General features: G+C 48.3%; 4 protein-coding genes across 4 annotated transcripts in view; 3 read left to right on the top strand and 1 right to left on the bottom strand.

Annotated features, from left to right (window-relative positions):
- Positions 1–4,291: 4,291 nt before the first annotated feature.
- Positions 4,292–5,662, bottom strand: LOC123084017 (uncharacterized). Its single transcript, XM_044505832.1, has 2 exons — positions 5,415–5,662; positions 4,292–5,348 (listed from the first exon to the last, which is right to left on the bottom strand). The coding sequence occupies exons 1-2, from the start codon at positions 5,660–5,662 to the stop codon at positions 4,292–4,294; spliced, it is 1,305 nt and encodes a 434-aa protein (XP_044361767.1).
- A 243-nt stretch (positions 5,663–5,905) lies between these two features.
- Positions 5,906–9,643, top strand: LOC123087429 (short-chain dehydrogenase TIC 32, chloroplastic). The gene is made up of 8 exons (XM_044509433.1): positions 5,906–6,204; positions 6,292–6,523; positions 7,190–7,269; positions 7,689–7,842; positions 7,944–8,022; positions 8,412–8,496; positions 8,604–8,650; positions 9,253–9,643. Exons 1-8 carry the CDS (start codon positions 6,093–6,095, stop codon positions 9,412–9,414), a joined length of 951 nt encoding a protein of 316 aa, XP_044365368.1. The 5' UTR covers positions 5,906–6,092; the 3' UTR covers positions 9,415–9,643.
- A 1,701-nt stretch (positions 9,644–11,344) lies between these two features.
- On the top strand, positions 11,345–16,012 carry LOC123087428 (probable anion transporter 4, chloroplastic). The gene is made up of 11 exons (XM_044509432.1): positions 11,345–11,694; positions 12,397–12,965; positions 13,056–13,163; positions 13,322–13,477; positions 13,692–13,907; positions 14,130–14,339; positions 14,440–14,577; positions 14,704–14,805; positions 14,879–14,944; positions 15,079–15,163; positions 15,237–16,012. Exons 1-11 carry the CDS (start codon positions 11,610–11,612, stop codon positions 15,332–15,334), a joined length of 1,833 nt encoding a protein of 610 aa, XP_044365367.1. The 5' UTR covers positions 11,345–11,609; the 3' UTR covers positions 15,335–16,012.
- Positions 16,013–18,634: 2,622 nt separating this feature from the next.
- The window catches only part of LOC123087427 (uncharacterized), a 9,517-nt gene continuing 3,433 nt past the window's right edge, over positions 18,635–24,718 (top strand). The window contains exons 1-8 of the mRNA XM_044509430.1: positions 18,635–19,268; positions 19,365–19,486; positions 20,095–20,898; positions 21,000–21,333; positions 22,003–22,168; positions 22,398–22,500; positions 22,605–22,718; positions 24,472–24,521. Of these exons, the coding sequence (XP_044365365.1) occupies positions 18,768–19,268; positions 19,365–19,486; positions 20,095–20,898; positions 21,000–21,333; positions 22,003–22,168; positions 22,398–22,500; positions 22,605–22,718; positions 24,472–24,521 (2,194 nt within the window). The 5' untranslated portion in view covers positions 18,635–18,767. The remainder of the gene's footprint in view (positions 19,269–19,364; positions 19,487–20,094; positions 20,899–20,999; positions 21,334–22,002; positions 22,169–22,397; positions 22,501–22,604; positions 22,719–24,471; positions 24,522–24,718) is intronic.

Below are 24,718 nucleotides of genomic sequence, written 5' to 3'. Positions count from 1 at the left end.
CGACATCACACCACACACACACACACACACAAGGCAAGATACAACGATGATAGAATCTAAAGCTAAGGATGCTATGATGCCCCACCGCTGACAAGGAAACAAGCAGACTCTACTCCTATGAGACGTGCTATGAGCAGCGATGACACATGATGCGACCAGTGGGATAACATGCTGCAAGCGGGCGATAACGGGATGCTTTGACTTGCTAGGATGACATGATGCAAATGGTTGGACGATGTGTTGCGACCTTTGGGACGACATGTTGCAGGCGGCTATGGCGGACGCTACAACCAAAGGGAAGATGTGCTTCGAGGGCATGTTGACGGATATTGCAAGCGGCGACGGATATTGCAAGCGGTGGGACGACATGTTGCGAGTCCGAGTGCTCAGTCTTGTAGAAATCTCCGCACAAAAGATCCAGCGGCTACGGAGTCGACTCGGACTTAACTACCTTTGGGCGCAGTAATTGTAATGAGGATCACAAACCCTAGAATCCTCGATCACTTTACTTGAGAAATGTCCTCTTCCATTAATTCAATGGTCACTCCACATGGATGCAATTTTTTCCATGACTTATCTGATTCGCCGTACAGCTCCATCGAAGGCTTTCCACATGGATGCAATTTTCCGTGGATCGGGTGGGGGGGGCTTCAATCTGAATGATGTAGTGATCTGATTCAGCTATCTAGCTTCAACTGCCATCATTCTCAATTGAGGTGAGCATGTATAAGGTAAGGTGTGTAACCATGTTGAAGATCTGCAAATTAAGTGCTCAAGCCTGAATCAAGGTACTTCCGTTAGTTCAGATTCAGCCAATGGGCATCTACTAGCTAGTATTCGACAGCACCAGCAGCAGATCATGATCTTACTCTCCATGCTCAAGATGAAGCTCCTGCTGAATCGCCATCTCTCCACCGCCGTGGTGGTCTAGCATCCCGTCGTCCGCCTCGGCATCGGCGGCGGTGGCAACGTGCAGGTAGGTTATGTAGACGGCGAGACAGTAGCCGAAAAGAGCAGCCAATGCCATGAGCAGCAGCAGCTGGAAGACCGCCGCGCAGACGGCGCCTGCCACGGTGCGGGTCGCCGGAGAAACCAACACGCCCCACACGATGAGGAAAAACGTCGCCGTCTCCATCCCCGCCGGGAACAACACGCCATGCAGGAGCACTAGGCCCACGGTCACCACCCAGAGCACGGACCTGGTCGAAAGATCAAATGTGGGAGATTATGACTTGCTGTGTCATCTTGCACAACATGATCATCGAGAGCGAGCATGAAGACCCAGTGTTTGACACTAAACCATACTACAGGCAGGGTCCTCTAGCCTAAGTTGATCACCAGCTACCGGCAACCTGGACTGCCTATCTCAGTATGCGTCAGGAGATCCGAGACCCGCAGGTGCATCATCAACTACAACAAGATCTAATAGAGCACCTATGGAGGCTCAAGGGCGACGCTGGGCGCAATGTGTGATGAAATATGAGTTTTTAATTGTTGAACTACATAATTTGCATTGAACTATTTGTTGTTGTACTATTTTGTTGAAGTATTTAATATTTCTGTGATGAAATATGTGATAAAACATTATTATGTTGATAATTGAATGCCGAACAATGGCGAACCACGCCGAATATGGGCCTATTGTCGCCCATATGGGCCCTTTATTCGTCGAAATGAGGCTGAAAAGTGGGCCAATATCGGCGCTTGGGGGCGAGCTGGGGGTGACGACTGGGTGCAAAACCGCCCCCAGCGCCGATTGTATCGTCGGCTCGCCCTCAAGGGGCAATTTTTATGCGTCCTGGGGGGCGAACGGCCGGAGATGCTCTAATAGACGGTCATGAGCTCCTGGACGCCGACCGTGTCCATCACCAGCACCCTCATCAGCCCCATGCAGAGCAACGTGAAGAAGATCATCGCGAGGGCCCGCACGCGTTCCTGGTCCTCCAAGTCCAAGGAGGAGGGGCGAGGAGGGACGGCCGGCGCCGCCCCAGTGCGGAGGCGGTGCAGGGCCAGCGCGTAACCGAGGTGCGCGGCCGCGTAGACTGTGGCCAGGTGGAGGGCAATGACGGCAGCCCGCGGGCTGACGTAGGCTGCAGTCACGGCAGCGGCGAGGAGGCCGTAGGAGAGGCAGACCAGGTCGACATAGAACGTCCTGCTACGCGAGATGCAGAGGAGCAGGAGGAAGACGTACGCGCAGACGGTGACGGACATGATCCACAACTGGGACATGGGGTGTACGCGGAGATTTCTGCAAGAATGAGCACTCGGCTAACGGCCTCGCGACATGTCGTCCCACCACTGACAGGGTCTGTCATTGCCGCTTGCAGCATGTCATCCCACCGGTCACAACATCTGCCCTCACCACTCGAAGCACATCTCCCCACCAGTTGTAATTGTATTGCCTGTCGTTGCTGCTGGCAACATGTCGTCCCAGAGGTCACAACACATCATCCCACCATTTGCAACATGTCATCCTAGCAAGTCAAAGCGCCCGTTATCACCGCGTGCAACATGTTGTCCCACTCACCGTAGCATGTGTCATCCCTGCTCACAACACGTCTCACATGAGTAGAGTCTGGTTGTTTCCTTGTCAAAAGTGGGGCATCATGGCAGCCTCCGTATATAAAGGACCAAGGGGGGGTGCGGCCGGCCTAGGAGAGGCGCGCCAGGAGGAGTCCTACTCCCTCTGAGAGTAGGATTCCCCCCCCCCCCCAATCCTAGTTGGAATAGGATTCGCGGAGGGGGGGAAAAGAGAGAGGGGGGCCGGCCCCCTCTCCTTGTCCTATTCGGACCAAGGGAGGGGAGGGGCGCGCGGCCCATCTTGGGCTGCCCCTTCTCTTTTCCACTAAGGCCCACTAAGGCTCATATAGCTCCCGGGGGGTTCCGGTAACCTCCCGGTACTCCGGTAAAATTCCGATTTCACCCGGAACACTTCCGATATCCAAACATAGGCATCCAATATATCAATCTTTATGTCTCGACCATTTCGAGACTCCTCGTCATGTTCGTGATCACATCCAGGACTCCGAACAACCTTCGATACATCAAAATGCATAAACTCATAATAACTGTCATCGTAACGTTAAGCGTGCGAACCCTACGGTTTGAGAATAATGCAGACATGACTGAGACACATCTCCGGTCAATAACCAATAGCGGGACCTGGATGCCCATATTGGCTCCTACATATTCTACGAAGATCTTTATCGGTCAGACCGCATAACAACATACGTTGTTCCCTTTGTCATCGGTATGTTACTTGCCCGAGATTCGATCGTCGGTATCCAATACCTAGTTCAATCTCGTTACCGGCAAGTCTCTTTACTCGTTCCGTAATACATCATCTCGCAACTAACTCATTGGCTGCAATGCTTGCAAGGCTTATGTGATGTGCATTACCGAGAGGGCCCAGAGATACCTCTCCGACAATCGGAGTGACAAATCCTAATCTCGAAATACGCCAACCCAACATCTACCTTTGGAGACACCTGTAGAGCTCCTTTATAATCACCCAGTTACGTTGTGATGTTTGGTAGCACACAAAGTGTTCCTCCGATAAACGGGAGTTGCATAATCTCATAGTCATAGGAACATGTATAAGTCATGAGAAAGCAATAGCAACATACTAAACGATCGGGTGCTAAGCTAATGAAATGGGTCATGTCAATCAGATCATTCAACTAATGATGTGACCTCGTTAATCAAATAACAACACCTTGTTCATGGTTAGGAAACATAACCATCTTTGAATAACGAGCTAGTCAAGTAGAGGCATACTAGTGACACTAAGTTTGTCTATGTATTCACACATGTACTATGTTTCCGGTTAATACAATTCTAGCATGAATAATAAACATTTATCATGATATAAGAAAATAAATAATAACTTTATTATTGCCTCTAGGGCATATTACCTTCAACATAATCCAAGCATGGGAACTAAACCAACACAACGTACCATGTATTACTTATTATGTATTCTTCTCAAGACATTGATCATCTCAGACACAAATACACACAAATCTTTTGTTCTTCTCAAACTTCTCACCATCCTTTTCCCTTTCATTGGCTGCTAATGAAGCTTCAAAAATTGTTTGTACCATTGGCTGCAAATGTAATCCTTCCATCAGTTCTATTGGGTTGAAAAGTGGTTTGTCTTTGTCCTCCTCACTTATCACCAGGCTTGGACACAACAAGCAATTACACTTTGCAAGATTTCTTGTCATGCATGATAAACATCACTTCCAGGCCGGTGGTGCTCACTATGTCACCAAGCTATCTTGGCGACACATCATTGTGACATGTCTTGTGAACGTTGAGCCCGAACCCTTGCTCCGGTCCCATAAACACCTAATTCATTTGTATTGCAGTTATTCACTACCTCCCTCGGAAAGTACCAGCAGAATGTGCACTGTAGAGGCCCCGGAACGACACCGGCCGTAGAGGGAAGGCAAGGTGTAGATTTCCCGGTCCCCATGTCAAATACCATGCCTTGATCCCTACCTCTCCCACCTATCCAGTAGACACAGTTACCCTTGAGCCCTGGAACACCTTCGGCATGCATTGACACCGCATTGCTCCTCCCAACAAACACCGAGTATCCCCCTAAGTCAGCCACCGCGTCCCAGCAAGGCCTGCGTCGGGGATTATACTTGAGAACAAATATTTCATCCTCCTCTATACGGCGATGACTGCCTCCCACCAGATGCAAAGTGACGGTACAAGTAGCATTCCTCCAGATCTGGTACAGGTTGCCATTGCAGAACACCAGGTTCTTGGCACTCGTCAAATCCGAAACAGCGATGTACAGTGGGGTGAAACTGCTCGCCGAAGACAAGAGCAGTGGTTGCATGCTAGCCGGCGCGTTCAGGTCCGATCCGGCATTGTGCATTTGAATGATGCGCCTGTTACGCGTTACAAGATCCTCTGCTAATGTCTGGTCCTCGATGATGACGGGTTCGCGGCGGCGGCGTTCCGGTAGGTGGAGCACATAAACATTCCCAAACCGAGTGAGGCAGTAAACCATACCATTTTGACCATTTTGATGGTAGATGACATCGATGAGCTGGTCTCCGGTGGCAAGACGGACGCGGTCAAGGATGGCCCACCTCCTGGCCCCCGCGGTGACGTAGGCGAGCCTGTCGATGTCACAGATGGTGGCGGCGGTGAAGTCGTCCCTAGTGGGGTCAGGCACGAAGACGATCTTGGAGAGCAAGCGGGTGTCGTAGATGAGCGGCGGTAGGAGAATCTCGGCGGCGGTGACTGGGTGGAAGAGGGTGAGCAGGCTTTGGCCGTCGTAGAGGCAGACGGAAAAGGCAAGCCACCCGCCTCCGCAACCGAGGCAGCTCCTAATCGGGTAGGTGGACGTGAACTCGAAGGAGCCGCGCATCGGGGGCAAGGCGTTGGGGCAGGACGAGCCTGAGGGGATTGCCTTGAGGCCGAAGGAGCGGTGCGCGGGGAGCGAGACGATGGCGGCGGGCCGACGTCTGGTGGCGCCGTCGCGGTGGAGGACGAGCAGCGATGGCGTAGGCGGCGCGAGCGCGCGACGCCATGCCGTGCAGGTGCCCCGCACGCTGGTGTAGAACCTGAGGTCGTCGAGGCCATCGGCGACGCGAGTGAGGAGCTCCGGCGGGAGATCTATCCAGCCTTGGAACGACGACATGGCTGGCTGCGGAGGAGAGGATTCCTGCCTCTTTTTCTGTGAGGAATGGAGGGATTGTATGTGGGCCTAGGGTTTCACGATGGGCTTGGCCTGACTTCCTTCTTTATAGCTGATCGATACTTTCCCAAAATCACCTCATGGATTAACTTAATAAAATCAAATCAAAAATTTCACAACACAATCAAAACTTATCCCTCCGGATACGGAAATCAAGTCAAATCTTACCATATTCGCTCCTTTTTTTTAAAATCTTACCAAAACCAAGACTAAATTAAAACTTTCCTCCGTCGTTGCGTAGCAAAAGAGAAAGGGAAGAGACTGCCCGCCGGCCGGCCGCCCGCCCCCTCCATCCTTCCTTGCTTGCATCTATCTTCCGTTCCGCCGGCCGCCGCCTCCGCCTCTGCGTGATTTGACTAGAAGAGAAGAAAAGATGCTGCCTTGGCTCTTCAGCCGCAAGGGCGCCTCGGGCTTCTCCTGGGCATCCACCGCCGACCAGGTCACCGCCGGCGTCTCCGCAGCCGGCCTCACCGCAATAGTCACCGGTACCTACCTACCCCTCCTTTGCCCCTCCCTCCCTCGTTCCATCTGATTCGAGTCGCTGAATCGGTTCCCTGCCATGCCGCTGGCAGGTGCGTCGAGCGGGATCGGCGCGGAGACGGCGCGGGTGCTGGCGGCGCGCGGGGCCCACGTCGTCATGGCCGCCAGGAACCTCGCCGCCGCAGAGGACGTGCGGCAGGCCGTCCTCGCCGAGACCCCCGCGGCGAGCATGGAGGTGATGGAGCTGGACCTCTCCTCCCTGGCCTCCGTCCGCAAGTTCGCCGACGACTTCGCCGCCAGGGGACTCCCGCTCAACATCCTCATGTAAGGCAGCCCCACTTCTCGATAGTTCAGGTTCAGGTTCAGGTTCAGTTGTCAAGACCATTCAGGTTCAGGTTCAGTTAGACAGGGGCTGACGGCCATTAAATTCAGAGAGCAACATCTGCATCATGACTTCATGAGTAGGTTTCTGTCAGTTTGGCTGCAACTTGATAGTTTCAGCAGGTTTCTGTCAACACCGAGCCGATTTAATTTCTGGGTCTCTTTTGTACCGGCTCCGCTTGAACCATAACATGTTAGTCCGAGTAAATGCTGCGACTAGTACATCAGTGTAGGGTGGAAGAAAGATATTCTGGTGATGCCTTCAGTCCTGAATTCAGGAACAATCTTCCAGATTTCCAAATTTTAAGGAGGCTATGGGCATGGGAAATTTCATTTCATGCAACGGTAATCGGTTTGTAGCACTTCACTCTAGACTAGAGTTGGTATGACATTGCTAGTGACCTGGATACAAGATCATAGTATTGGTCAAGTATCTGCTTACGATGCTTCTTGCACCACAACAATTGGCCCTGAATACTTACTGGTTGTACCTTTCTTCAATAATCATCTCGTGTATTGGGACCTAGTGTCTTTCATGCTTGCTCAAGCGTACTCTAATACCTCATCGTGTTCCCTGATTACATACATGATGCTTTCTCTGGCTGGCAGCAACAACGCAGGGGTAATGGCGACCCCTTTCTCCCTCTCAAAGGATGGCATCGAGATGCAGTTTGCAACTAACCATGTCGGTATGAATCGATTACCAACTCAACTCCCATCTACTACTTGACTAGCTGATGAACCCAGTTAACATACCCTGATATGATAAAAAAAAACACTTCATTTCAGAAATAGTGTTGTCAATTTTATTCCAGTGGCATTCCCCAGGCAGCGAGGTTGACTTTTTATGCCTTAATATAAGTTTGAATGGCCCCTTGATGTATCGACATTGCTGTAGTACTGCTGCTCCTGAACTCTGAACCTATATAATTAAAAAGAAAATTGCTGCCAATTCTAGAGCAGTGCAAAACCTGCAAATTGTATCAGCAGACAGTTACAAGCTTGTAATTTCTATTTCTCCTAACCCTACTAGTTCGTTTCTACGTCACCTAACTGTCATGATCCTCCTTTTCTAAAAAAAAACTAACTGTCATGTCATAATATTCAGGGCATTTTCTGTTGACACATCTTCTGCTGGAGACCATGAAGAAGACCTCTCGTGAATCAAACGTGGAAGGAAGAATTGTTAATGTTTCGTCAGAGGGGCACAGGTTTGCATACAAGGAAGGCATCCGTTTCGCCAAGCTAAATGACGAGGAAGAGTATGTAATTTCCGTGCAGTCATTCTTATGTTTTCCCCTACCATTTACTTTATGTCAAGGCAAACGAGAATCACTTGCTGTTTCAACCTTGCGTTGTGCAGGTATAGCACCATTGCAGCATACGGGCAGTCAAAGCTTGCCAACATTTTACACGCTAATGAACTTGCCAGGAGATTTAAGGTATGTCTCGTTCCTTTTAGATTGTGTGCTTGTGGCACTGCGCCATGTCTTGGGTTCGTATTATTTCGAGCTTGTTAGGTCCAGCATGAGTACTTATGCTAGCAAACATCGTCAGTTGGATTTTTTTTCTCAGAGTCTGCGGTTAGAAATCACACCACTTTCTGGAATAAAAGAAAGCTGAGCGGTTGTTCCACACGATCTTAATGACACATTTCATTTGTTTCTCTGGGTCTGAAATTGTGGGAGAACAATCTGCTTATCTGCATCCAAACCCATTGTCTGAAAGCTGAATTGTTTGCTCTTATTTTCAGTTCTTTATCAATATGATATATAGACTTGTGTTGAGCCCAAGCACGTCAAATCATGATTCAGTATTTTGTTGATAACAGGAAGAGGGTGTTAACATCACTGCGAACTCTCTGCATCCTGGATCTATCATCACGAACCTTCTTCGCCACCACAGCATCATAGATGGTAAACAAAGAAAGAAATATACTCTACTCAGCAGAAATGGAGTGCTTCTTTTGAAACCCTAACTAACGACTGATTTCATGGGGGGGTTTTCCTTCCCGTATCTGCAGTCATGAGCCGGACGCTTGGTAGACTGGTGCTGAAGAACGTCCAGCAGGTGCGCTTCTTTTGCAGCAGTACGCTCAATCTTGACAGCAGGGCCTTGTGTCCATTTTAGATTATATAACAACAGGGGCTCCATGGCTGGTGTTGAGAAACTATCAAACGATAGGTGTAGCATTCCGCGTTATAATAACGTGGCCATGTGATGGGATGTCGTCACATTGCGTCGATGACGAATTGAGCTTGATCTGGGAAATGGCATAGGACGGCAGGATCTGCAGTTGTGGAGTATTACTAGTCTTTTGTCCTAGGTTTGGCGATGTACTCCTTACTAGGGACCTCACCGGCACTGCACTGCACTTGGTCTGCTGCCTCGGGCAGGCCCCTAATATATACTTGAAGATGTACAGTACTAGTTTATTCAGAATGTACAAGTTGATTAGAGAAGTAGAAGAGATCCAGATCTCACTGGGTCATCATCATTTGTTAACACGCGGCTATAGATGTTGAAACTCTGTGGCCAGAAATCAATCAATCATCATCATTATTTCTGTCATTATCCTAGCTCCAAGTCTACTAGCTAGCTCTGACAGTACAAAACACTAGTCTCTTGCTCTTGGGCGATTTGATTTGATTTGGGATTTGGATTTGCAATAGGGGGCTGCGACGCAGTGCTACGTGGCGCTGCACCCGGGCGCGAAGGGGGTGTCGGGGAAGTACTGGAGCGACAGCAACCTGTACGAGCCGAGCGACAAGGCCAAGGACGCGGAGCTGGGGAAGAAGCTGTGGGACTACACCCTCGACCTCGTCGTGGCCTGAAGAATGCCTGACCTGGTTTGGTTTGGTTTGGTTGATTGGGAGAGATGAGATGAAAGATATGGGAGGAAGTCGATACGGTATAATGGACAGTAATGTAATACTGTATATACAACAAACAGCTGAGTCTGCGTGTCTGGTAAAAGTAAAACAGACAAATAGGGAGAGAATTTGATCCATGTGTCTGAATTCCGTCATGTGCAGATGCAACAAGAGAATTTTTGTTGGTGCAGTATGAATATGCTCTCCCCTCCCCTCTCCAATGAGAGGGACAGGGAGCGTCCTCCATACGGTATCTGGGCTGTGAGATACTGCCTCCTTGCTTCTATTCTTTTTCTTGACAAGGATGGCTCCCTCCGTCCCAAAATAAGAGTGTACTATTTATAATAGTACATTTTCAACTGGCTCCTCACTCTCCCACATTTATCCCGGCGCACAGTCCAGACCATGCCTCGGCCGAAAAACCGTGTCCGACCAGACCCCACATAACGAGGTCAAATGTCCACGCTCTCCGGCACCCCTCAAACCCAGCCATATGTGGGGCGATTATGAGGCGGTCCATGCTGGACTGGCCTATGCCAGCCCCACACCACCTCAAACCAAACCCTAGGCCTCACTCTCGACTGCTCTGCTCCACTCCCTTTCCATATTGTCCTCTCCCTTCTCCTCCGCTCCACCATGGCCGGCTCAGGCAGCAGATTGGGAGTCCAAAACCGACCCAATTGATTGTGATGTGGTTGCTGCGGAGTCTTCGATCTGTGTTGTCCGACAAGGGGCTCGCCCTCCATCGCTCGCGGTTGGACAAGGGCGGCTCTTCGAGCTTCACGTCATGCCCGGCGGGTGTCCAGGGTGAATGCAACCGCGGGCCGAGGCGCTCCGAGCCATCACCGAGTGGACCAACGTCGCTCATGCAACTTCGGTGTGTCGTCTTCGGCATGTACTCCCATGCACCGTTGGTTGCTCTTGTCGCGTCCTCTGAGCGTGCGGCGGCTCCCGGAGTCCGAGGCATGGCGACTCGGCTCACCGGGCAGACGGGCCGGCGCGGTGGTGCCCCATTTGTCTGCCTGTCATCTGACGACGAGGATGACCCACCGCATGGGTTCCACAACCAGCTCTAGAACGTCCGTGGCGGAGCGCCTATACCGCGAGCCGTCTCGCCCAGGCTCCTTGAGCCGCCCGCACCACTTGCTCGGATGCAATGGATTAATTCCCGCCGGGACAACTTGGATGGCTGAGCTCGGGCGGATTCCCTCATGGGACCGGCGAAGAGACATGCGGACGACAAACTCCTCCTCGTCCCCCGCACGAGATGAGGTCCTAGACGGCGGATCCAGAGTTGTTGGACTCGGATCCATTGCCCGCCATGTTGGAGATGGCCGGAGATCATCGAAGATAAGATATGGTTAGATCAGAGCGGATTGAAATTGGAGTAGATTGACAAGTGGCTAGGGTTTTGTCCGGATGCCTAAAGGGAGGGGATATTTGTGGGGTCGGGGTGAGCCAGCTTGGGTTGGATCCGACGCGTCCTGACGTGCCTGGGCCTCCCTATATTCGCCCCAGACATGAACTGATAGTCTGAACGTATAGGGACGGTACGAGGGATGCAGTTGGGTCGGTCGGACGGACGTGTAGGGGGTGGAGGGAAGCTTTTGTCCGGTGTTTGTGCCCGAGCGAGCCGAGACAGACGCTAGTTGCCAGAAGATCCACAGTGGCCCCACTGGTCTGCGTCTTGTTGTTCATGAATACGAGGAGGGAGCGGAGCGGAGCCCCGTGATGCAGAAGGGGACACGACACGCCAGCTCCAGCTCCAGCTTTGGAGGCGGAGCAGATCGGACGGACGCGAGAGCACGCCGACGTGGAGGAAGCCTCGCCGTCCGTGGCGGTGGCGGTGGCGGAGGGAGATTTTACCAGGCAGATGCCCATGTGTTTTCGCTGGCGCTTTTGATTGAGGAGAGGTGAGAGAGAGTCCACTTATCCGCACGTCCACCTCTCCTTCTCGTCCCCTCCCCTCACTCGCTCGCTCCATGGCTTCCTCCCTTTCCTTCTTCACCGGAGACAGATGCTGCCCCTGAGCTGAGCTGCTTCCTTCCGGCAGCTTCCCTGACCTGAGCTTGCTGCTACCTGGAGTGGACGCAGCAAGCTCCTCCAGCAGAGCAGAGCAGCCTTCCTCGCCTCCTCCAGCAGAGCATTCCTTCTGGATGGCCATGGCGATGGGGGCGGTGCTCTCCTCCAGCAGAGCAGCCTTCCTCGCCTCCTCCTCCTCCTCTTCTTCACCAGCAGCAGGTGCGTACTCGACAGATTCTTCATTCCCATCCTTCCTTCACTCTCTTGGTTTGGTTAGGGGGGAATGACACGAATCCACCAGCTGGAGTAGTAGATTAGTAAGTACTCCCTCCGTAAACTAATATAAGAGCGTTTAGAATACTAAAGTAGTGATCTAAATGCTCTTATATTAGTTTACAGAGGGAGTATTACACCAGAACCAACACACTAGATACCGAATTGACAGTTTCCCAGATTAAAAGCGTGCATGCATTGGGTTTGTACCAAACACAAACAGAGTATAGGAATCTCTTTCTTTTCTTTCCTAGGACATTTCCTTCCTATGTTATGTCTTGGGAGGAAATTGCACGCCCACTCACTTTTCGAGTGCTATCCTCTCACATTCCTATACTAGTTGTAATTCCTCCGTTTTAATTAGTTTCCTCCAAACTGAATGAGCCCTACAGCATTCCATCGCTCAACACTCCACAACCATAAATACTACTCCCTCCGTAAACTAATATAAAAGCTGGCGTTTAGAGCACTATCACAGAGGGAATCTAGAAATGCACCTGTCACAGAGGGAATACAGAGAGTGTAGTGACACTGAGTTAGTTGTGTCTTGTTTTCCCTTGAGATGCCTTCTGCACTTCTGTTGCAGGCCTAACCTTTATGCTCAACTGACTGCTGCTCTTACATACATACATACATACATACATACAGGAAAGCAGCAGCAACATCACACCATGATGATGATCAAGTATTCCTCTACGTCGTCGCCACACACCAGGTGGCCGGTGTGCTCCCAGCTGGTTGCCGGAGACAGAAATGGAGGAACCGGCCGGCATGTCTCCAGGAGCACCGGGAACCAATTCTCTGCCCACATTCAGATTCAGCAGCCTCAGCTCAACTCTACTCCCATGAGGCTCTGCAACAATAATGCAGGCCTGGTGAAGAGGAGGGTCCTGTCAAGGGTCGAGTGCTTCCTATCCTCGGACCCGGTCACCAGCGGATGGCACAAACCCAAGAACCTCACCGGCCTCGACACCGCCGGGGTGCTGCAGCCCGAGTACAGAGCGCCCGTCAGAAAGCAGCGCGGAGACTGCAGGGCCGAGCAGTACGAGATGACCGGGGCGCCGCTGGGCGACGTCCCCGCAGAGGCCGCCGTCCTGGTCGGAGATGCTGCTAGCCCAGAGGCTGCTTCTTCTCCCGCCTGGTGGCAGCAGTTCCCCAAGCGCATGACCATCGTCGTCCTCTGCTTCTTCTCATTCCTGCTCTGCAACATGGACCGTGTGAGTTCATTAGTGCTTTGTGTAACTGAACCTTTTTTCTGTTGTGACTGTTATTTCAGTACTGAGAATTAATTGACTGAACCCTGCCAGGTCAATATGAGTATCGCCATCCTCCCGATGTCAGCGGAGTTCGGCTGGAGCCCGGCGACCGTTGGCCTCATCCAGTCTTCTTTCTTTTGGGGCTACCTTCTCACTCAGGTACATTGCTATATTCGTACCTAGAGCATTTTTCTCTGCATTTGTTTCTTATTGTTCAGTGTTCACCTTCGCTTGCAGTCGCAGATTCTTGATTTTAGTTTCAGTTTCAATTGAATGTACATGGGCACCGTCCTTGATTTCGTGAACTTGTGTTGCAGATTCTTGGAGGCATTTGGGCTGACCGTTTTGGCGGCAAGGTGGTCCTTGGGTTCGGGGTTGTATGGTGGTCTATTGCAACAATTCTTACACCATTTGCTGCCAAGCTTGGCCTTCCGTTCCTACTCGTCGTGCGTGCTTTCATGGGAATAGGCGAGGTAGATGTCTTCTACTGCCCCCTCTAAATTACTTTATGCTATTCATCAGATGTATAGACAACATATGCCTTAAAATGTTATGGATCATCAAGTATTTGGATATATATATCAGCTTCTTAGAATTATTAGTAGCACAGACACCGTTAATAAATCAATCTCTTGTTGCAAAAAATGCCCTTTTGGCTTATTTTTCTTATATCTATTTTTCCAACAGGGTGTTGCCATGCCGGCCATGAACAACATCCTTTCCAAATGGATCCCGGTTTCAGAGAGGAGCAGATCTCTTGCATTGGTATACAGTGGAATGTACCTTGGTTCAGTTACCGGCCTGGCCTTCTCACCTTTCCTGATAAGCAAATTCGGTTGGCCTTCTGTTTTCTATGGATTTGGGTCCCTGGGAAGCATCTGGTTTACACTGTGGCAACTCAAAGTAAGACATACCAATTTTTTGCACTCCTTTCTCACCTTCTGCCATGCGGTGCTATTTCTCAGTGCACTTGCATATGTCATAAGTACTTGCTGTGCACAGAATTTAATTTAACATGAACAGCTCTGGAAATGAGAATGCTAAACTTTTACTTGGTGACGTTTTTTCGGCTTTTAGATTCTCATCCTTGCTATTCAGCTCATTGCTGGTCTCTGTTCTAATTAGGCGCGCAGCTCTCCGAGTGAAGATCCGGAAGTAACCGAAGATGAAAAGAGGCACATACTAGGTGGTAGTACCTTAAAGGAGCCTGTTACCTCCATACCATGGAAGTTAATCCTATCAAAGCCTGCAGTATGGGCCCTCATAGTATCACATTTCTGCCATAACTGGGGAACATTCATTCTCCTTACATGGATGCCCACATACTACAATCAGGTAATTTATTAGTGCAAAATGTTGGGCATTCATCATTGCTCGTCCGGTTTTATACAGGTTCATGTCATGCATGCTGTACCCACCGAACGGTTTTATACAGGTTCTGAAGTTCAATCTCACCGAGTCCGGGCTTCTGTGTGTCCTGCCGTGGCTGACAATGGCCGTGTTTGCAAACGTTGGTGGCTGGATAGCTGACACACTTGTTGCGAGAGGGGTTTCGATAACAAATGTTCGCAAGGTAAGTTCATTTTCAGTACCTTGTTAATTATTTCCTGTGTGTATTTTTTTTGTGTGTGTCTGGGCAAAAGTTCGTTCTGCGCATAGTTGCCAATCTTGACATGCTTTGCAACCTGTCTCCGTGCAGATCATGCAATCTATCGGTTTTCTTGGACCAGCCTTGTTCTTGACACTGCTGAGCAAAGTCCGCACACCAGCCATGGCCGTGCTGTGTATGGCATGCAGTCAGGTTTGCACTTCTGAAACACAAATAAATCTTGTGCTATGATTGGTTGCTGATATTTCTGTTCATTTTTTGGTAGGGGAGTGATGCTTTTTCACAGTCTGGGCTGTACTCGAACCACCAGGATATAGGACCGCGTTACGCGGTAATGTCCTCGTCTGAATTGTCACTGTTCTTGTGTTCACTAGTTCTTCAGATAAGACATTGGCTACTGGTTGCTTGATTTGGCTTGCGATCCGATGAATGTGTCTGACTAGACAGTGTCCTGCAAAATTGCAGGGGGTGCTTCTTGGGCTGTCGAACACCGCCGGCGTGCTTGCAGGAGTTTTTGGTACTGCTGCCACTGGCTACATCCTTCAGAAAGGTGAAACCCTGTTTTCACACAGAATATGCAACTCTTTCATATGCTAACTTCCTACTGTATTTATCGCTCGCAGGCTCTTGGGACAGCGTGTTTCAGGTGGCTGTTCTGCTGTACATAGTAGGGACAGTGGTGTGGAACGTCTTTTCGACCGGAGAGAGGATCCTCGAATAAGCCATGGGACGGACGCTCCTATGCGCCGCTATACGAAAATAAGCTGATTTTTGCTGATGTCTGTCTTTTTGGTGTACGCAAGAAGTAAACCAGAGCGAGAGATACCCTATGAAAAAACTCGCGTTTTTTAGCAAGAGATACAGTAGCTGCATTTGATGTTCGGGCTGCGGAAAGAGTGAAGATCACACAGAAGAGCCGCACTTGATGTTTACACTTGGTTAAATTTTTGCTGTGAAAGTCAAGATGCTAGGCTTGGAACCAAAGAATTCTCTGAATCTGAAAGCGCTGCTGCACGGAGGGAATTAATGCCACACCTTGCACCAAATCCTAGCTTAGCACCTTGCGTCTGTTTATTCCTGGAGGAAGTCCCAAGACTCCAAGCTACTTTCCCCCTGTTTCAGCTTTTGCACCAACTAAAGAATTCCACATGGTTGTTCTATTTTCCTGATGAAACCGATGTTTTAACCATGTTTGCAGCTGCTGCCAAATTCATGCGGTACTATTACACAAGCATTTTTGGGAGAACAATGTTCTTTTTTATGTTGCGATATTTGCTGTTATTATTACTGTTTCGCGTGTCATGTATGACTACTATATCACATGACAATGACTTTATTTTTGCAATGTGTAAAACAAATATATTGGCGCATCTAAACGCTGACTTGGCGAATTATCGTATGGTAATCCTTTACTTAAAACTGTTTTATTTTTCTCCTTAGAGGTTTGTCTCAGAGTAGTGTCTGGTGCCGATTCCGGAAATGTTGATAATTCTGCCTGCCTATGCCGCCACCATCTGCAAAAATAATTGAACATGCAAAGTTCTGAAAATAATAGGTCAAATCCTTGGTGTACTTTCCTTGAACATGCCGTATATTGTCGTTTTACTTTCCCTTTTCATATTTTTCCACCGCGACAAGACTTCTTGCGGTGAATATCGACAGCGCGAATGTGATTTGCAATGAAAATGGTATGATAATCTTCTGCCGTGCCGTTATACTACATTGAATGATGAATGTTTGTTTCTTTGCACATGGATGCTTTGAACTCTGTTGCTCCGTTATTGGAGGGAGTGGGGTCCGGCCTAGCTAGAGGTTTATGAACATGTTGTATTTTCTTCTTCTGTGATATATGTATTTCTTCCTTGCAACCTTATTTATGAAGATGTCAGCAGTGGACAAGTGGAGACACAACACAAAGTGTTTTAAATATTTAAGTTTCCCTCAAGATTTCAATTTATCTTGAATGGTTATTCCATATACTACGAAGAAAAGAAAAGGTGAAGGGGGGAAGAAAAGATAAACCCTGCTTGCATCCAACCTCTCCAACCAATCATATGATAAAACTAGTCGCTTTTTCGTTAGAGGTCAGCCTCAAACTAGCGACTGCTTGCCTACACCACCACCATCTCTGGCTGAAAATAGTTGATTAAGCAAAGTTGTTATTAAAGTATGCCAAATCCTTGGTGTACACGAGGAGAAATAGTATTGCAACTGCTGCATATAGTCCTTTCACTATATACACTTTTCCCTTTTCATGCGAGAACGACATAGATGCAATTTGCAACGGAAGTGGTTTAGAATTGGTATAATATTAGTAGTGTAGGAGAAATCTTTTATACCGTTATACATCGAATGACCAGACGTTCTTTTGCACGTGGTGCTTTGAACTCAGCTGGGATCCGGTTGTGAGATCTATGAAACACGTCATTTTTTTTTCATCCAGGATAGTGGGACCCAACGCGAGTACATTTTTTTCAATAGTTTTATTCTAAGGAGCCATTTTGTAGGGAGTAATAAACTCATGTTGAATCATATACTAATGGTTGGGGCGTCACCCTGTGAGAGGAAGCTGCACGCACATTTTTATTTAAAAATATACATAGAGTCTTCACCTCCATTTAAAAAAACATCCAAAAAATCCTCACCTCCATCTAAAAAATAAACAAAAAAAAATATCATCATAGCCTTATCAGCGAGCGCCGCTTTGCATAGCCCTCCATTTAAAAAAATACATGGGGTCCTCACCTCCATCTACAAAAATATTTCAAAAAAAATCCTCACCTCCATAAAAATATTCCAAAAGCTTTCTCACCGCGGCCAACCAGCTTGCGCCACGTGGCATAGCTGGTTGGCCGCTCTTCTTCTGACGCTTAATGGGTTTAATTTCCAGCAACTGCTTGGCTAAGTATGAACTAATCGCGTGTTGGTTTCTATTCAAAAAAAAAAGAGAGTAATTGGTTTCTCCCTTGCAATCTTGGCTATGAAGATGCCAATGTGAACAACCGGAGGAAATGATAATGCATTTTCAGAAGATATAAAAGGAAAACAATACTCCCTCCAATCCACAAAGTTGTATTAAACCTCCGACAAGTAATATGGATCGAAGAGAGTAATTCACTTTGCAACATTTAAGTTTCCCTCCATAATTCTATCTTTTGAATAATAATTCCATATACAAAGAAAAAAAGAAGGAAAAGGAAGACTGTGTGTTAAAACTATTGTCTTTTTTCTTGCCATTCTCAAACTAATGACCGGTGGCCCACATCACCACCATCTATGTATAAAAGTAGTTGAATGAGCAACTGTTGTATATGGTCCTTTCACTATACTTTTCCTTTTTGGTCAGAATAGTTCTTGCTCACCGATGACGTAAATGCAATTTGAAACAACAACAACAACAACAACAACAACAACAACAACAATAACAACAGCAACAACAAACAACAACGGAGAAAACTTATATGTTGTTATACATCAGATGATCATCATTTGATTGCACATGGATGCTTTGAACTCTGTTGTTGTTGTTGTTGTTGTTATTGTTGTTTGAGAATGCTTTGAGACGGTGGGATGAGGCCATGAGGTCTACAAACACATCATTTTTTCATCTTCTGGTGTGCCGGGACCCGGCCATGGGTAGAAATTTTTGTAGTTTTTGCTATTTTTTTTTTAATAAATGTAGTTTCTGTTAGAGTGGGAGGCATTTTGTAGCCGCGGGACCTACCAGGTAGCTAATCGTGTAATCGGTCCCTTCCTCGCAATCTTGTCTCAGAATATGTCAATGCGGATAACGAGAGAAAACAGTAATGGATTTTGTTTTTGCGGACATAAATGGAAACCAATAATGGATTTTGCAATATTTTAGGTTTCCCACCACATTGCCATTTTTTTTGAGCATCAGTACAGACACAAGCGCTCGTATACACGCGCATACACTCATCTCTATGAATCATTGCCATTTCTTTTGAATGAATCATTATTGCATATACGAAAGGGAAGGAAAGGAAATGAAAAGGAGAGGGAAGAAAAATCGTGTCTTTAGCTAATCTCTCCGGCCAACCAAATTCGTCTCCACCTTGACTTGCTTCGACTCCACCTCCGTTGGTTGCCTCCGTCCCCTCCGACCAAACCCCAATGCCTCGCCGCGGCCGCCGATGGCCGACGCCCCGCCGCCCGCGCCCGTGACCGCGCCGCGCCGACGCCCCCGCAGAGAGCCGTCGGAGCCCCGGAGCGAGAGCGACTGGGAGGAGGGATCCAGCAGCAGGGAGGGCTCCCCGGGCGCCGACAGCGCCGACGGAGACGCCGTGCGCCGCGCCGCGCGCCGCTGGAGCGACGACCGGGCCGCGCGGATCTCGGGCACCGCCGCCGACGCCGGCTGGTGGCTCGGCGAGATCGAGCGCGACCGCGTGCGCCTCGTCCGGGACTGGGTCCAGGTCCAGATGGAGGCCGCGCGCGACCGCGACCGCGACCAGGGCGGCGCCGACGGCGGCGACCCGCCGCACCCGCCCCCGTCGCCCGCCGCCGGCCCCCGGATCCGCGGCCGCCAGGCCAGGCTCGAGCTCGTCATGCGCCTCGCCGCCGACCGCCACGCCGAGCTCCAGCGCCTCTCCCTCCGCCGCGCCGTCTCCGCCTTCCCCCACCGCAACCGAATCCACGTGCGTGCGTCGTCCTCCACCTACAAGCCGCCGGCCACTGTTCCATTAGCTGTAGCACGATTGCTCATTTCTTACTAGAGATTTTTCTAACCACAGGCGCTGCTCCGGGGAAGGTTTCTGCGGAACGGCGGCCTGCCGGAGGAGGAGAGGAGGCAGCCGTCGGTGGCCGCCAGGGAGCTCGGGCAGCTCCGGCAGCGCCACCCCGTCTCCGGCCTCAGGTCAGCAAGCTCGCATCTTTATCCTTGCTGCTGCTGCTGCTGCCCATGCTTAGTGGATAATAGCAATAGCATTCCATTTATTTTCCTGGAAAGGATTTATGCAAGCGAAATTATTGATTTTGGGACTACTAATTGATGGGTCATTGTCGGGACATTCTGCTTCTGTTGCTTTGGTTGGAGGAGGTCCATCTTATATGTATGGAGTGCCCATGCATGCATGATTCTTAGTGGTTAGTTGTACTGATGCTGATATCGCTACAGTTTGATCATTTTGTTTGCGCCCCATTTTGCTGATATTTGTCCTAATCAAACGTATGCATGATGTTTGGAGCAATGATGGTTATACGATGCCCACGGATTTAATCATAAGATTCCAATAACGGATCAATCGATGATGTTAAGCTTAAGCAAGCATTTACTCACTAAACTCACAAAATGTATTTTTGTCCTGGTTCATGTTGAAATGTGTGATTTATTCTTTATCTGAAGTGAAATGCTGTAATCTCATATGCGAGTTCGGGACCAATTTAGCTGTTGCACTTATAATGTACTTGCATGAACGTTTTACTGTGAACTAAATAATAACTAGAGGAGGATTTCCGTTTCAGATTGGAGAATCTTGTACGAGGTCAAGCAGCTAGCCGGTCGGATTCATCTTCAGCTCAGACTGTCGAGCTCTCAACCATTGACCATTCTGAATCAAGCCGTGCTGCTTCTGAAGATACTCAGGACATGCATCGACAGGCAAACGATAATGTTGATCTTCAGCGAATTGGAGAGACAGCAACAGGGTCAGATTATGGAAGCAATGCTCCTAGTATTGCTGAAGGATTGTCCGAGCCTCATAGTCAGGAGGAGGGTTGGCAGGAAGATTTGGAGGTGGTGGATAGAAGAAGAGACTGGGATCAGTTTTCCCATGCTATTACTACGACTGGAGAGGGATCTGGCAGAAACTGGATTGAAAGTGCGGACAGCAGTTCATCATCGTCTGATGAGAGGACAACAGAGGCTGGAGATCGTCAAGGTGCCTCGTATCTTCTGGAAACAAGTGATGAGTCAACAATTAGTGATAATAATCTTCCTGAAGCACATGAAGAGCAGCTTGACAGTAACCATCTCCCCGAAGCGCTTGAAGGCAACAATCATCTCCAAGAAGCGCGTGGAGAGTGGAACAGGGAGGGTAATGATCCCGCACAAGTGCGTGATGAGTGGCCCAGTGACGATCATTTTCCAGAAATGAATGAAGTGTGGCACGACGACGATGAGTCCAATGGGAGTGCGCATAACTGGCATGACGATCATTCAGAGCAACCCGTTGACCAGGAGTCTACGCTCATCAGAAGAGTTAATACATTTACCCCTGGCGATGACGATAATGTCTACAGCACAGAACTAAGGGAGCTTCTAAGCAGGTTTTTCTTTCTTTCTTTCTTGCACTAAGACTAAGAGAAGCTCAGCACCAAACGTGACTTATTATTAACGCTGATATATACATTGTTCAATAATTCTGCAGAAGGAGCGTTTCTAATCTTCTTGATAGCGCTTTCCGTGAAAACCTAGACCGCCTTATCCGGTCATACGTTGAACGGCAAGGTCGTGGTCCTCTCTCTTTGAATCTGCAAGGAACACCTGCGGTAGCAGCAGCAACCCCTGACCAGCAGGAGCAAGATCAAGAAGAGCAGCGGCATGGAGATGACGACGAGGAACAGCAACTTCTTCGTGATGCTGCAAATGTTAGGCCTCGCTTAGTGATCCCACCTCCACCTATGCCTCCTCGTCAACCACTTTGGCATTCGGAGCTGCATCATAACAACTGGATGAGACAGAACATCAACCGCTCCGATATCGTGAGCTATTCTCTTTGACATTCTTATTACTGCACACACTTTTATTCACTTTTTAATTTGTTTTGCTGCATTAAAAAATGTGGTAAAAGGGGGAAGTTTCTGTTAGATATTCCTAACCCAAGACCCTTCATGTCCAATAGCATGTTAGATATTCCTATCAACCAACTATCCCAAAAGACCGATCTGTTAGAAGAGGAGACATAATATATCTAACAGTTCCCTCCCTTAACGGTATGTCGTTTAGGTAGAAGTGAGGCACCTGCGGAGGCTGTGCCTCACAGGCGTGTGCTCTTGCCAGCCGAGCCCTGCTCGGTTCTCGTTTGCATTAATTTGGACTATTTTATTTGTTGGCATTTCAAAAACGTGGTTAAAAGGGGGAAGTTCCCTCCCTTGACTGTACATTTTGTTTAGGTAGAAATGAGGTACCTGCAGAGGCTGCGCCTTGGACGCGGGTGGGCGAGCTTACAGGCATGCGCTCTAGCCAGTCGAGCACCGCTTGGTCTTGTTTGCTTTAATTTGGACTATTTTGTTATAGATAATCGGATTTGCAATAACTTCCCTTCTTTGTAAGATTGATGGGAGGACATTTTAAGTTTTTTTAGGGAAGTTTTGCAGGCTATATATCAAAAGCTAAAGGCATATAATGTTTCTTCTGGTTTGCTTCTGCAGGAATGGGAGGCTATTAATGATTTGAGGGCTGATATGGCTAGACTTCAGCAAGGTATGGGTCATATGCAAAGGATGTTGGAAGCTTGCATGGATATGCAGCTTGAGTTACAACGTTCTGTGAGGCAGGAAGTTTCCGCGGCCTTGAATCGCTTCATCGGGGAGCAAGGTTAGTAACTCCTGTTTTCGACATAAACTCTTATGGTGGATCCTGGGCTAATTTAGAAAGGAAGACATAGCTTGGCATGCTCGGTCTCACCTTTCAAAAAATGCTGGTAGTTATCCATTAACAGCACCTTTAATTGCTAAATTTAGTCTTGGTGTAGAGCTTTGCCTTTTATCTTTTTTCTTGTGCTTATACGATTGTACCCTGAATGCCGATGTACATGGTGTCTCAGGGGAACCCAAGGAGACCATCGACGATGGATCGAAATGGATGAATGTGAGGAAAGGCACTTGCTGTGTATGCTGTGATACTCCGATCGATTCTCTTCTGTACAGGTTGGTTTTTTATCCATTATTATTAGGGTGCAAGCTGTTGAAACATATGATTGCCTATTATTATCCAGTAGTGTTCTGAGCATGATTTTTCGTGGGTGGCGCAGATGTGGGCACATGTGCACGTGCTCGAAATGCGCGAACGAGTTGGTTCGAAGTGGAGGGAAGTGTCCGCTGTGCCGCGCACCCATTATTGAGGTGATCCGAGCTTACTTCATCATGTAACTAGATGGTACGTAGAATATACAAGGAGGAGAGGAAGAAGGCGATGGAAGCTTTCTCTTGCAGCAAAGGATAATATAACCTGGACTATGATATGATGATGATGATGATTGTTCGAATTTTTTTGGACACATTGGTTGATTGGTGTGTGGGTGTGTGTATAATCCTTGGCCTCACCAATGTGTTGGTTTCCCCCCTCCTCTGATGTAGTGTAAGTATATGTGTTTCTTGGGTGGTCTTCACTGATTTATTCATGGGTTTTTTTCTTCTTCTTACAAACAAAGTTGACCTGGTGAGATTGCTCAGCCCTCTCTAAAACAATGATGTCTCACATAACATCGTCCTAATAATCGTGCTGAAATGAAATGAAATTCGTATTTGGATGGAGAAGAGCATCTTCCTATAAAAGTGCGTTGTCAGGATGAATAATTCTTGGTTGTCTGACATTTTTCATACAACCAATTTGCATAAGAGGGCCCGAGGATCCGTTTACCTGTTTGTTTATTAAATTGGAAACCATTTGGATCTATTTACACAGGAGGATCTATTTACTTGTTTGTTTATAAAATTGGAAACCATTTGGATTTTTTTTCTACTTTGCAAGTGATTTAGAAGGGAAATTTCTGCTGAGGACCAACATAACATTTTCCTTTTTCTGTCACAACTGACAACCACAATATGCACCTAATCTTCCGGATGGCGTTATATATGGTCCTTAATTGAAATTTTCCTTTGTGTGTTTGTGGCAACTGTAATATGCGCCTATTATTCAAGGAAAGTCTTGGTGTAATGTACACATTTCCACGATTTGAGTTCTCTGTATGATTCAAAATGTCGTGGCGTCTGAATGCTCCATTTCTATTTCTGTGTTTTTCAAATCGTGTGAGCCAAAGATGCAGTTGGATTCTAAATTAAGAGGAGGCTGTTTTGAGACGATTTAAAATGATTTGCAGTTGTGTAGTAGTACAAGAGCAAGTTCAAGCGGTAGGCGTCCTCTCCCACTCTTTAAATTTTAAACCCAATCCCATTGCAACCGCTATCCGATACCGGTTTGCAAAAAAGACGAACTCGCCAGATCTCCTCCGCCGCTCGGCTTTTATCTAGACCTCAAGAGAATCTTTGGAAAAACCACCCCTCTCTTCGTGGCCGCCCGAAACTCACCCCCGACTCTCTTACATAGGCAAAGATGAATGACCCCTGCTTTTTCCTGGCCAGAGTCTATAGGACGCCGTATACAAAATTAGTCTTTTCACGCATATATATAGACGAGACAAAATATGGCCGTTGCAAAATATGGCCATTGGGAAGTAGTACAATCATTTCGAGATATAGCAGCAGTTCGAAAATAGCAACTACAGTTTCAAGTTTGGCAGCAGTAGTACAAGAATTTGAGAAGTCAAATTTGAAGAGTTTGTTGGGCTCCTCACGGCTATAATAACTCCTCTTCGACCTCTGCCAAGCGGGCCCCACCCCTCGGTGACCGACGGGCGGTAAAAAAAGAAAAGAAAAAGCAAGGCCCCAGCTTTCACTTCCAGGCAGGAGTGGCGAGCCATGGCGACTCCTGCCGCCGCTCCGCCGCCATTCTCCGACGCGACCTCCTACTCCGACTCCGGCTCCGATGGGTTCGTATTCCTGCACCCTCCTTCCTCCGGCGGGTCCTCGGACGAGGACGATTCCTCCCCCTTCTACGCCCCTAGATTGATTAGATTACAGATTAGAAAAGATAGATCTCTGATGCGTCTGCGGCTGCAGGTCCGGCGACAGCGAGGAGGAGGCATCTCCGATGGTGTGGGATTCACAAGGTACCTACTTTTTCCCTCCCTCCCTGCCACTATCTTCTGCACCATTCAGTTTCACTTCATGTATGGGCCTAAAATTCAGTTTCACTTCATGGAGTATCATTCATTCTTTAGAGGAAATTCAGTTTAACTTCATGGAGTATCATTTTTTTAGAGAAATCATGGAGTATCATTCATCTTTTAGATAAGATTTCTCTGCA

This window comes from Triticum aestivum, chromosome 4A, assembly GCF_018294505.1.
Source record: "Triticum aestivum cultivar Chinese Spring chromosome 4A, IWGSC CS RefSeq v2.1, whole genome shotgun sequence".
Classification (NCBI taxonomy): domain Eukaryota; kingdom Viridiplantae; phylum Streptophyta; class Magnoliopsida; order Poales; family Poaceae; genus Triticum; species Triticum aestivum.
Note: the sequence above shows the minus strand (reverse complement) of the source record. Positions and strands in the feature narration are given on the sequence as shown.